The sequence below is a fragment of the Humulus lupulus genome, chromosome 8 (assembly GCF_963169125.1).
Source record: "Humulus lupulus chromosome 8, drHumLupu1.1, whole genome shotgun sequence".
NCBI lineage: Eukaryota > Viridiplantae > Streptophyta > Magnoliopsida > Rosales > Cannabaceae > Humulus > Humulus lupulus.
The window spans coordinates 178,565,891-178,579,844 of NC_084800.1; the positions used below are offsets into that span (position 1 = coordinate 178,565,891).

Below are 13,954 nucleotides of genomic sequence, written 5' to 3' on the forward strand. Positions count from 1 at the left end.
AATAAAAATAGTACCCTCATTTTGCTCATTTGTTTTGATTAATTTTGATTTCCAATATGGGATTAGTTTTCCCATAAACTAAGTTTTCTTAATTAAATTTTCCCATACAAATTAAAGAAAGTTAAACTCCCATATTTTTGCACATTGATGGCTAAAAAGCCATATTTTTGAAAAATCCCCAATATAATTACAGATATTATTTGGCCCTTGTTAACCTAAGGTTAGGGTTCCATTCTCCCCTTGTATAAATATATATGATATTATGAGCACGTTTTTTATGTTATATTTTAGCCGTGGAGGTTGGCGTAGTTTCTATCCTCTTGATGGTAATATTCAGCTCTTCTTTCGTAGATTGACGATACTGCAAACAGTTATTAGACTAGAAGAAAAGTGGTCCAAACAATTAAGTAGTTTAAAGTTGATCATTAGTGTTGTAAACTGTGTATTATCTAATGTTTAAAAATATTTCTCTAGATTTGTAGTTTGATTTGTAATCGCTATTGAAATGTGATAAGTACCATCATTAAAAAATAAAGACATTACTGAAATTATTTGTAAAAGTAGATATTTTTTTTAGGGGAAGTAGATATGTGCTTATACGTAGAAATTAGTTAACATTGAAATAGAATAAGAATATATAATATAAAGTTATTGCTGCAACGTTGTGTTGTATCTGACTATACTACTACTACTAATAATAATAATAATAATAATAATAATAATAATAATAATAATAGGGAAATTCTTTCAACTCTTGATTTGTTTTGAAAGACTTAGTCTTGTGTTGATTTTGAGCATTTGGATTTATTGTTTTGGAAAATGGATGGTCAAATTTAGTTGCTGAGTTTATTGGGGTCAAAGTATCATTATGCTCTTAGTCACCCCTTAGTAACCGGTCACATTTTTTTTTATTGGTGTTTTAGGCCGTTTAAGCCATTCTTCTCCTTTCAAAAGAAAAAGTCTCTCCGAACCCAAATAATAACTGTTTGGAAGGAAAATTCCCTCCCATTTAGTCCATTCTTCTCCCTGGCGAATTCAGGCTAGATTTGTTTGTTTGGAGTAGTGGGGATTTCGATTGAACTTGGTAATTTTTGTCGTTTCATGTTGTTTGATAAAATGTCTAGGTGTACAATATACTGAGTTGGTGAGGACTTAACTAACTGAAACAATCTCCATAGACAGTATACATGATTGACCTGATAAATACAAGTCAAGATTCATAATAGCAGAAAGACTTAAATTTTGGTAGCACTGTCTGGTTCTGTGTGCTCAAAGTCTAGAACAAAAACTTATTATTATTATTATTATTATACAGAGTCCTATATATTGTTTACAATTCAGCTTTTTATATATATCACTCTTGAGAACAATGTACATAAGTATCTCTCTTCTTATATCTTGAACTCTGTTATTTTCTAATACTACTGTGTCATGTGGGTATTGTCAAGCAACTTCCAAAACTAAACCAAAGAATAACACTCAAAGAAATATCATAACTCAAAAAAGTTCATTACAACAAATGTTTACACATGATATTTGACATTACAGAATCTCAACATCAACTGTTCCTCTTCTGCATCTTCAGATTGCAAAAGTGTTCCAATCTTATCTGCATCTTCAGATTTGCAAAAGTGTTCCAATCTTATCCACTTCTTTCTTGTACTCCTCAACACCATTCACAACAACTTTTAGCACATCATGTAAGGTGACTCTAAAAAAATACTGATTCAAATATCTCAAAATCGACCCCAAATGCAGAACTTTCCTCAACAACATGTCAAACTCTTAATCAATTCCATTATCATCATCATCATCATGAAAAGACTCGTGCCTCCCAATCATTATAAGCTCAATCAACAACTACAAAATATATATCAGTTTTACTTTTATGGTTATTGTTGCGTCTCACTCAACATAACATATAAATCACTTGACGGAAGCACAATGCTTACGTTACCAAAATCGTAAATATCTCTCAAATTCATATTAAGTTTATGATTAAGTCTTCAACTGTACATATTTTTGGACAAAGAATTAATTTTTTGCCCCTACTTCTTATACTCATATTACCAACAACTTTCCAACCGGTTCACACAACCAATCATTGCAAGTCAAAATCAAATGTGAAACAAATACTTACTCTATAAAATTTGGATAATCGGCAAAGAAAACTGAACCTTACCCTGAAGGACCTGAGAGGGACTGAATAATAATAATAATGGAAGGTCAAACTAGCAAGCCGCGTGTTGCCCACGAATTCAAAATAAGACATCTCCGCTGGAGTCCGACGCTGACGTCATCACTTCCTTCGTGTTACACATAAAAACGTAACAACTCTTCAACCAAACACTTCTCTGTCTCCTCTCATGTTCCAACCCAATTGAATACAAACATCGTCAACCTTCCCATTCTCTCCAATTCACTCTTGTTTTTTCCTCATCTGAGTCCATGGCAGATTCCGGGAAAATCCTCGAAGTCCCGGAAAACTCATCAAGACCCTCTTTCTTCATTCGTTCCCTGACCATGTCTCGTCATCATTACTCATCATCGTCATCTTCAACAACAACAACCACAGCTCAGAAGAAGCCTTACCTCAACCGCACCAGCTCCTTGAAGAAACTCTTCACCTCCGTCGTCGAACCAAGGGTCAAGAAACTCAAAACCATCTTGGAAGCCATCAAAACGACGCCGTCCTCCTCCCGGACCCCAGACGACAATGAAGAAGACAAAACGACACCTCGCTTGCCGGGAACCGAGGATCGGATAGTGGTTTACTTGACCAGCTTAAGAGGAGTTCGAAGGACTTACGACGACTGTTACGCCGTGCGGATGATCTTCGGAGGGTTCCGTCTCTGGGTCGACGAGCGAGACGTGTCGATGGACTCGGCCTACAGGAAAGAGTTGCAGACTGTTCTGAAGAGGAAGCCCAATTTGCCTCAGGTTTTCATAAGAGGGAACTACATTGGTGGCGCTGACGTGATCAAACAACTCTTCGAAAGCGGCGAATTGGCCGAGACTCTTAAGGGTTTTCGGGTTCGAGAAGCTGGGTTTGTGTGCGAGAGCTGTGCGGATGTGAGGTTTGTGCCGTGCTGGAATTGCAGTGGCAGTAGGAAAGTGTTTGATGAAGATCAAGGGTTGCTCAGTAGATGCTTGGAGTGTAATGAGAATGGCTTGATTCGATGCCCTCATTGCTCTTCCTCTTGAATGTAGAATATGCAGTAAGCTCAATCAAACTAAGCATCGTCTCTTCTTTTTTCCATTTTGGCCATTATTATGATAGTAATGTAAATATTTAGCTTTGTAATGACTATTGTATATGGAGTATTATAAGAGATGCTTGTAGACTAGTGTGTAACAATAGTAAGTTTATTAATTCCATTGCCCTGAAGTGAACTGCTGTTCTTGACTCTATATGTGGTCTATTATGGTAATCTAGTCTGCTCTAGGAGATTGAGTCCTTCCTACACAGAAATTAGTGTAGTTTTTCTTGATCTCCAAATATTGTATAGGTCGGAGAGTCTAGTTTAAAAAGAATGTGTTGGTGTAAATACTTGATTTTGTAGTTACTGCAGAAGACTGAGATTAATTTGATCTTATAGTGTCCTTGAAAACTATATTTGGTTTCCTTTATGACTATGGATTACTTTGGTGTTACTGTGATTTTCTTGTTCCACATTATGGAGCAGCTCGAAATGTGAATATGAATGGTCATGTAAGATAAATCTGAGCTCCCAACTTTTAATGAAATCATCTTTTTTCAAACTTTATTTAAATTATATGTTCTCCAACCATTCATTAATTTTATGCTTTTGTTTATTTAAATTTATAATATTTTTAAAGACTGGTTTGGATTTGGAACCACAATTAGATATTTGTTGTATCATAATCTATAAGCTTGGCCCACTAAGTTCTTTAAATTTAGCTGGACTCTCAGTAAACTTCTGTCTTTGTTAAAAAGATTTGGAGTAGTGTGGAACAAGACTGTTTGTTCTAAAAGTAATTATATCCATTTTGGAAGAAAAAACAATGTATGCTCTTGTCTTATTGGACATTGTTAAAGGTGTGGTGGAAAAAGGAGAAAGAAATGGCAAGGATTCCATATATTTCATTTTCTGGTAAAGACAAACAACAAAAATCCAAAATAGAAAGAAAAGAAAGACAGTGCAGACTGTAGTTGTAAGCCTTCTCGTGTTTATCTTTTCCTTTTGAACTAATTGGTTAGTTAGGGAACAAGGATATATAACTTGGGTCACTTCTCTAATCTCTATTATCAGCTTTACAACATCCATGTTTTATGTGCCATTATTCATTGGATTCCAGTCATTGCTGTTTTTTATTTGTTCTGTTTTGGCCAGCTGGTGAGATTAATCTACTTTTGAATTTGATCATAAAAATCCTCGGCCTTTTGTTCAATTACATTACTATCATTGAGAACAACTTTTGACTTGTTGGCATTTAATTTCAGTTGGTTGTAAGGCCATTGTATAGCAATTAGATTTTAAAGTGTGGTAATTACATGGTTTGGTTTGTCTTCAAGGGATTTAAAGTCAAGCTTTTAATGTCTATAAAATTGTTAAAATGTGTCTTTTTTATATATTTTGGAATTTGGAGATGAATATGATAATTAATACTAATAGGGGAATTTCAATTTCTATTCTATGCAATATAGTATACCCCAATTAAAACAAAATGCCATGCACTATTCACTTTTCAATTTAGTGTCAATCATCCCCCACTTACCCAAAATACCCCTATCATTTGTTTCCCTCCATAAATCTCCCACTTTTTCTCTTTGTTGCATCTCTCTCTCTCTTGGACCCGAAGAAGAAAACCCCAAAAATCCCCAACCCTCACCCGACTCTCTCTCTCTCTCAGCTTGGACGCAACCCTCACCTTCACTCTGACCCATTACCACACTGAAGCATTGTCGGCAAAGGAAGCCGACTGGAGAGCATCATCTCCCCGGCGAAGGAAACCACATATCTCTGAGACCCATAGACGACAGAGGAGGTAAAAACTTGATTCCAAATTTGTTTGTCAGCTGAAATGCATTTTTAACTTGAAATTTTGGGTATGATATGAGAATGTCTAGTGTGGGTAGTCGATTTCAGGTTCCGGGTTTTCTGATATTGCTCGATGGGTTTGATGAGAGCTTGATACAAGCTCGACAATAAGACAGTATTTGGAAAATAATAAGCTCGATAGTGTTTAATAGTGGCTCGATAGGAATGACATGTTACAACTTGATGGCTCGATATAAGCTCGATGTTAGCTCGATAGTAATCGATTAGGCTCGATATAAGCTCAATGGTTTCTCGATGGGATTGATATAATGGGGCTCGATGGGAGCTCGATACATGCTCGATGGTTCTTAATTAAGACAGATTCTAATTTTTCTCGATGTTAGCTCGATATAATCTAGGGGTGTTTATTGGTCGGTTTGGGCGGGTTAGGTGGATTTTTGACAAATCCAAACTTATAATCGGGTTGATACTTTTCAACCCGTAACCTACCCAATTAAAAAAAATTGAAGTTCAACCCGGCCATCGATTTGGGCGGGTTAACCTGACCCGCCCAAACCGCTGAAACTTTTTTTAATTTTTTTTTCTAAAATAAATCATTTTTCAATAATTTTTTTTGTAGTTTTAGTTTGTATTTGTAATTAAAATAATTGTTACTTTAAAATATAGGATTTTTTTATATAAAAAAAATTAATTTGAATTTTGTTTTATATATGTATAATTAATAATTAAATAAATATAAAATTAAAAAAAGTAAACAAATCCTGAATTGGGCGAGTCGGGTTACATTGGGCAGGTTGCCAAAAAATTTAACCCGCCCAATATAGTAATTGGGCGGTTTGAAATAAAAGTCAGGTTTTTCAGGTTGCATTTTTTGTCGGTTTTTTCAGGTTGGTTTGGGCGGGTTGCAAATTTTTTGCACAACCCTAATATAATCTCGATATTTGTTCGATTGTGGTATATTGTAGCTTGATGGTTGCTTGATAGGGCTCGATAACATATTTGAACTCAATTTTGCTATGAAATTTTGGCAATTTTGCCCGATTTCGTTTAACTTTTTGTTTTCTCACTAACTATTTTCATGTGTCGACGCAGATGTCGAAGTTGCTTATTCCGTTTGGTGATCACTTTTCTGGTCGAGTCACATGGTGGTAGTCATTTTGATACCATTAAGAATAGGTCTGTAGAGCTCGGGCTAATAAAAAGGGCTAAGGAATACCCTTTCAAACAATTCTTCTTGGCTTAAGAATTTAATATCTCAGGAGTTTTGGTGCATCAGCTATTACTGAGGAAACTAGCAAGTAAAAAAGAAGATGAGGTGCATTTCTTTTTGGGCTCGAAGGCTTGTAGATTCGGCATGTGAGAGTTTGCTCTGATGACGGGGTAGAATTTCAGTTCTGGACTATCACAAGCAGAGTTGGATGAGCCTATGATCATTGACCGATTGATAAATGAGTATTTTAATTATGCTGAGAAAGTAAAGCTCCCATAGCTGGAGAATGCTTTCAAAACCTGCACTGTTTGTCGAAGATGTGTACAAGATCGGTCTCTGTTTCTTGGTTGAGGGGGTTTTAAATGCCCCAGAGGGAAAGTTGAATGTATGGTGAGATATACGGAAGCTGGTTGAGGACATAGATGTTGGTAACTGGTTTACCATATGCGCAGTGGAAAACAAGGTGTGGTGGGCCCAAAGATTTTAAAATATATATATATTTAAATAACAGATCCATTAATATGCAAAACATTAATCAAAGAGAAAGAAAAAGATAAGGATTTACCAGTTGTAGAACAATCAAGAATCCTTGCTATCTTTTAGTACCACCAACGAACATCCAATCCAAATCAGCTGTAACGCCCTGCTAATTAGGGTCTATTACCATTTGTGTTTAAAATTAGTGCTGGACTCGTTAAACGAGTCATTTGGACTAAACATGTGATTAAGCCACTAAGGGTTAAGTATTTAAATTTTTGGTCAAGTCATAAACATTTTCATTAAACAAAAACTTTGGTCTTTACATGGGATCCCAAAATACAAGTTTAAAAGACGGTTACAATTTCAAGGTTACAAAATAAGCCAACCTAGGCGGAAAAACTGGGTCCAACCCTAGCTTCCTTGAGCTTCTCAGCCATGGTGGTCGAGCGAACTGCATATGTACACGTCACTGCTATTGCTCTCCAACTCATGCCTAGCCAAGCTTCTCCTTACCCTTACCTGCACCACAAAGCACCCGTGAGCCAAAAAACTCAGCAAGAAAACATATTCAACAATTCACTGAGTAATATAGCCGACTTAGCAGTAATAACTAGAACAAAGCATAAACACAACACAAATCAACAACCATGGAGCTGCACAAGTGCATGTTGCACTCCCTTTTTATTTATTTGGCATCCGAGCTAGTCAAGTGCTTGGTGCACCCCTAAGGTGGCCCAGCCACAACAGCCTGCGTGCAATGTGCATAATGCCGGTCTCAACTCATAAGCCGAGTCTTGCAGATCCTCGACTTATAAGCTGAGCCTCAAAGACCCTCGACTTATAAGTCGAGCCTCGGAGATCCTCGACTTATAAGTCGAGCCCCTTAAATCAAGTGTGCCCTTGACTAGTAAGTCGATCCTTAACCAAATACAAAAATAGGTCCTCAGCTTATAAACCAAGCTTTCTTGCCACAGCAGACAACACATAATATGTTTATCACACATACAGATACAATGCATTACAATACGTTTAAACAGATATACACAGGCATAATCATAATCATGAGCATTTACAAGGCCAACACCCAAATCAAGATTATATTCAGCATACGGGCCAAGCCCTAATCATATACATCATATTATGGGTGCAGTTTTCTTACCTTTAGTCTAAATGCAAGCTACCGATGAACGACTCTTGAGTTGATCCCTAATCCGAGCCCCTAGCGTTGACCTAGTCACAACCACGATAAAGAATCATGTCAATAATGAGTGAATAAAGGCTTCTGGACCGAGTCCTAGCCTCTGGGGCATCAAATTCCACTAAACATGGTAGTAGGATCGATCTCGAGCCCTTAAGGTTGAGTTCCTACACTCAAAACCCTCTCAGGGTCCAAAAACCCCTTAAGCAACGTGGCCCCATGCCCTTGCGCCGCGGCCCGCCTTAAGACAGAGGCTTAGCCTCCCCACTTAACTAAACACGTGTTGTGATGGACCCAAAACAGGTATGTTTTAAAAATTTATACTCGCAAGTGCACAAATCGTATATGGAATATAGTGTTCGTGTAAGCACGAGATCGAACCCAAAGGAGTTGTCTAAAATAAAAAAAGAAAACTATTTTTGATCAAAAGTAATAAATTCTAACCTAGCTCCAAAGATTGATGAGTTTTAATGTTATGAACATAAAACAAAAGATTGAAAAATAAAGATGTTTAAGAGAATAAAAATAAACCAATAATGATTTGAAAATAAGTGTTAAAAGAAAAGATTATTCAGATACTAGAATCCACAAAATGTAAGTTTAATAATATTTATTAGTATATTGATTCCCAAGTTTTAGTGATAGTTAAAATAATTCAAATTATCATTTTCCAAATAGATTTATAATTTTAAGCACAAATTACTTCTAAAAAGATAGGATTTTTCTTCACTTTTCAAAATTATAATTTCAAAGCATTTAGTGTAAATCAATCTAATGAAATAACAAATAAATTAATGAACATTATTTATAAGGCAAAAACATAATATTTTTGTTCTAAGAATGGATGTGTACAATTTAATGACATATCTTACACAAAGAATATTATGTTTTTGCACTAATGAAGAACAAAGTGTAAATATTATCTAACAATCCAAAATATGAGATATTAAAGATGAAAGACATATACGAAGAAGAAAAATCCATAAATTTTGTTGCATTACAAGGGAAATCAACATACAACATAAATATTACCTAGTTACAAGTTGCTTCATCATGATCTTAATAATCTTATGAAAAAGATTAGAAGCACATAACTAGAGTAGAAATTACAAAATAAATGACATACTGTTGGAAAAAACTCATTGCAGGATCTTTATTTATTTTCATGCAATTTACATATTATCAAACAAACATGCAAATTCCTAGAACATGCTCCTATGAAATTGATACAAATACAGAGTAAAGTAAAATCTTACATTACGCAGCAGAACTGGAACAACTCCATCCTTCAATCTCTCTAACCCTTGATTCCTTTCTGTAGCAGAGTATTATCAAGAGATTGAACAAGATCAGCAACACAGTCTTCCTCACCAAGCCTTTGATCAACCTAGAACTAGTGTGGGCTGGTTCTCAACACATGAGATAGAGATCTAGAAAAGAAGAAGAGATTGTGGCTAAGAAAGGATTAGAGTGTCTAGGTTTTCACTTACCCAAATCAAGTGAGACTGACTTGCTTATGAAAACCCTAGATATCATATTCCTTATATAAGCAACTTCATGGGATTTATTTAAATTTAAATTAATTAAAATAATAAACAAAAATAAAAGCATTGGGCTGCCATAAATGGACTTGGGCCCAATCTCTTTGTTTTGAATTTAAATCCCAACTGGGCCTAAATTCAAAACCTTTTATTTATTTATTTTTAATTAATTAATTAAATCCTTATTCAAATTAACTAATTATACTTTAAAACTTGATTTAATATTATTTATTTATATTGATACCAATTTATCAATATTAATAAATTTACCCAAAGATTCTCTTTTATTCTCTAAATCTCATATCTCTATAAATTTTCCAAAATTGACCTAGTCAACTTTAAAAATCCTAATTGATAATTAAATCAATTAATTGAGACATTCTAGATGATTTACTCAAATGTGATGCAGGGACCATGGATCTATTAAATCAAGCTCCAACAAGTTACCGTGAATTTATTTACGAATAATTTCACTACCTTATTAATTCCTCGTGACTCCACTATAGACTCGGAATTGAACTCTTAAATTCATAGAACGTATTTTCAAAACCATAAATACGTTATCCATTGTTATAACCATTACAATCAGTCAATCCTCTATCGATGACTTACTAACAAGCTGGGTGCAAAGTATCGTTTTACCCCTCATCAGTATTTTATCCTTAACTCCCACTAAGTTCCTTATAAACGATATTTCCGTGAACTTAATCACAGAAATGAGATCTCAATCATTTAACCTTTTGAACAAAGCAATTAAGGAAATCATCTTTTCACTTCTCATACAGAAGTTATAGATTTCGTATCTATGAATAATACTCCCACTCAATTACACTAATAAATCTCCAAGATGTAACTATGGGCTAGACCGTAGAGTAAGCTGGTAACGAACAAGTCAAAAGATTTAAATAATATAATTAGCAGAATATTATCACTCAGAATTAGTATCGACTTAATATATGGTCAATGTTGTGACATTGATTAGATTTGATAACAACAATACTTATTTATCAATCAATAATCAATATCGGTCCTAGTCCGATGTAACTAAATACATCCAATCTTATCTACTTGGTCGAAGCCTTGGACAAGACATCACACCCTGAATGTGTAAGTAGATCATATCGTAGATTGCCTAATCAGTGAAAATCCAATGCACTGATCTAATCTTAGGACTCGTTCTTTTGAACATATAATTACAACTATAATCCACTCTGACCTAGTCACTATAATTGTAACTATCCATATGTTCGGGATTTTATAAATGTTTGTATTATTTCAATAATCGTGTAATAAAACAAGCGAGCAACACAATTGTCAAACTAAATGATTTCTACTACTTTTATTGATAATATGAAATCGTGCTACATGTCCGACATGGTTTTATAAGGGCATAAAACCCAACACATACATACTTGCAAAATGCTCTTGAAAAACCCGAAATGGAAGAGAGAATGGTAGAGAGAAAATGAGAGAAAATAATATGGTAACCAAAAATTAATCACCCCCAAATGGTCTTGAAAAACTCTTATTTATAGCCAAAATGAGATTATTAAAATAACCAATTTAAATTAATTAAATTGATTAGATTAATTAAATTAGTACTAATATGGCAAGTAGGGGTAATTTTTAGGAGTGATGATGATTTTGGGTAAAAAGTTGGGATTTTGGACAAGGGGACAATGTACAAATTGATGGGCTCAAGAGGGGGCTGTGGCAGGAAGGAGGTGGCTGCTGTCTTGGATTGGGCCTAACTGGGCTTTGGGGCTGGCTGATGTTGAAGGAAGGGGCGGACCGTGGGGATGGTTGCTGGGAGGATTCGTGGGCCTGGGCTTGGTGTTTGGAGCAGAAGGCGCTGGTGAGGCTGGGGTATGCTGCAGGAGACATCTGTTGGAGTCAGGCGGCTGGGCGTGCTAGGAGGTTCGGCTGGCTGAGCAAGTGGAGCTTCAGGCGTGGGCAGGAGCCTGCTGAAGGTGGGCCTCGGGTTGGGCTTCTGGAGGCAGGCCGTGGGGATGGTAGACGGGAATGGCTGAAGTGCATGGATTTTGGGCCTTTGAAAAATACCAAAATCTCTTTGTCTTTCTCACAAAATTATCACTTTTCTTTTCTCTTCTTTAAGCATAAAAATTGTGAAGTACATCCTACAAAATAAGTAAACATTAAATTAGAATAAAATATTTTCAATTATAAAATAACTCATTTTAAATCCATGAAAATATTAATTGAAATTTAATTTACTTTGGCAATTAAGCTCAATAAAATCACATTTTTTTACTTATAATCTAACAACACAAATTTCAAATAATTAAACTACAACATATTATAATAAGATATCTATAAAAACACACAAAAATATATAAAATCATAATAAGACTAATAAATTAAAAATTACTTAAAAACTCAAAGACTAAGCAATAATTAGCATAAAAAATGTGGTAAAATAACTCTATTTTGTAGAGTTATCACACCCCAAACTTAAAGTTTTGCTAGTCCTCAAGCAAAAGAAAAATTAAAACACACAATTTTTTTTATTGGTGATATAAAAAGGATTTTCTCGAAAATTGCACAATGAAAATAAATCTAAAAAATTATTATGAATAAAAGTTAAGCTTAAGCTTATGGGCGTGAGGTTTCTCTCTGGTTTCTCCATGGCGAGACGCAAGAAGATTAACCAGAAGCCTGCTATTAGTTCTATGGTGAATGAATCCCCTTCGGTCAAAGAAGCATGCGAGGAGACGATGACTGGTTTTGAAGAAGAACCGCCGACTGTGGTGGAGGAGGTATTCAAGGATACCTTGGTGGATTTCCCTGAGTTCGAGGGAAATGTCCCAGTGGATACAGATGAGGGAATGTCTGGGGTGAAGAAGACGGGTGTGAAATGGAGTGATCAAGTTGAGAATGAGAATGATTTTCAAAGTCAGGCCAAAGATAAATGGTCTCAGTTTCGGGCATTATTACCAAATCAAGGAGGAGCTCGACTGAAATTTGAGGAACCTTTAATTCGAGATGGTCAACGAATTGCTCAGGTTGATTTGGAGGAGATAGAAGTTGAAACTTCCTTCTGGAACTTAGCAGTGGTGTGTATGGTCCTTGGAGCTAATCCTCCCTTTGTTGTGTTTGAGGGTTTTATTAAAAGAATTTTGGGTAAACTAGGTATTGAACCGATTGTTCGATTGAATGCTGGTTATTATACTCTTATAAAATTTAGGGATGAAGCTACACGAGATTTGGTGTTGGAAGCTGGAGTTGTCCATTTCGATAGGAAACCAATTATCTTGAGACCATGGTCAACTGATCTAGATGCTATGAGGTTAGTGAAATCTGTTCCTGTTTGGGTTAGATTGCCTGGACTTGGGCTGCAATACTGGGGTACTAAGTGTTTGAGTGCCCTAGTGAGTACCATTGGTAATCCTATACTAGTAGATAAAGTTAAAAAAGATCGATCCATGATGCAATTTGCTAGGGTGTTAGTGGAGGTTGAAATAATAGAGGAGGTTCCTAAATCCATTCAATTTTTAAATGAAAGAGGACAGTTGATGGAACAATTGCTGGAATTTGAATGGTTGCTGACTCAGTGTAAAAGGTGCAGAGTGTTTGGTCATACTGAGGCTTTATGTAATAGGAAACAAGGTGAGGTTTGGAGGAAAAAAGATAGAAATACTGAAGAAGAGCCTAAACAAAAGTCCACTGATCTGAAATCTTTCCCTGTTACTATAGGTTCAGCTAGTGAATTAATCTCAAAAGATAACAAGAAAGAAAATGCTAAGGAGAGGTGTGAGTCCCATTCTATATCAATTCCTACTGGTACATATAATGAAATAGTCTTAAAAGATTCCCAGAAAACTGATGATAAGGCGAGGTGTGATTCAAGAAAGAGGCTTAATTCAGATTGGCTCACTCCTAAACGAGTGGGGGGTGTCAAGAGTTTGGATTCTACTTCTCAAAATAAGTTGAAGAATTCTTATAGTGCTTTACAAGATAGGATAATGGAGGTTACGAATATGGGGCTATCTACAACAAATATGTTCAATGGAGAATCACAACATTCTTAGCTGGAATGTCCAGGGAATTAATAAAAGGGAGAAGCAGAGATCCCTGCGTACTTTAGGTTATTTGAACAAAATTGGTATAGGATTTTTTTTTAGAAACCAAGTTGTGTGGTAATAAAATAGAGGAGATGATGACTAGTCACTTTGTTGCCTGGAATTATTATACTGGGTCAGCTAATGAAGGAAGAATGCTTTCGGTCTGGCAGGCCAATATTGTATCTGTTGAAGTGTTACAAGATAGTGATCAGATTATTCATGCTTATGCTAAAGAGTTGAGTTCGAGTAAAGAGTTCTGTTTGTCTTTTGTTTATGGGAGGAATTCGATTGAGGAGCGGTTACAGCTATGGCAAGATTTATCTGGGCTATCTTTTCCAGTCAATCCTTGGCTTGTGGCTGGAGACTTTAATGCTATTTTTTATTTTAATGATTGGCTTGGTGGTCGTGATGTTGTTGCT

General features: G+C 35.6%; 1 protein-coding gene across 1 annotated transcript; it reads left to right on the plus strand.

The window, feature by feature from the left end:
• The first annotated feature begins 2,180 nt into the window (after positions 1 to 2,180).
• On the plus strand, positions 2,181 to 3,411 carry LOC133798717 (uncharacterized protein At5g39865-like). The gene has a single exon (XM_062237170.1). The coding sequence runs from the start codon at positions 2,449 to 2,451 to the stop codon at positions 3,202 to 3,204; it is 756 nt and encodes a 251-aa protein (XP_062093154.1). The 5' UTR covers positions 2,181 to 2,448; the 3' UTR covers positions 3,205 to 3,411.
• Positions 3,412 to 13,954: the final 10,543 nt, after the last annotated feature.

Excerpts from the sequence above, each read along its gene's own strand:
- LOC133798717 (XM_062237170.1), top strand. The coding sequence starts at position 2,449 with ATGGCAGATTCCGGGAAAATCCTCGAAGTCCCGGAAAACTCATCAAGA.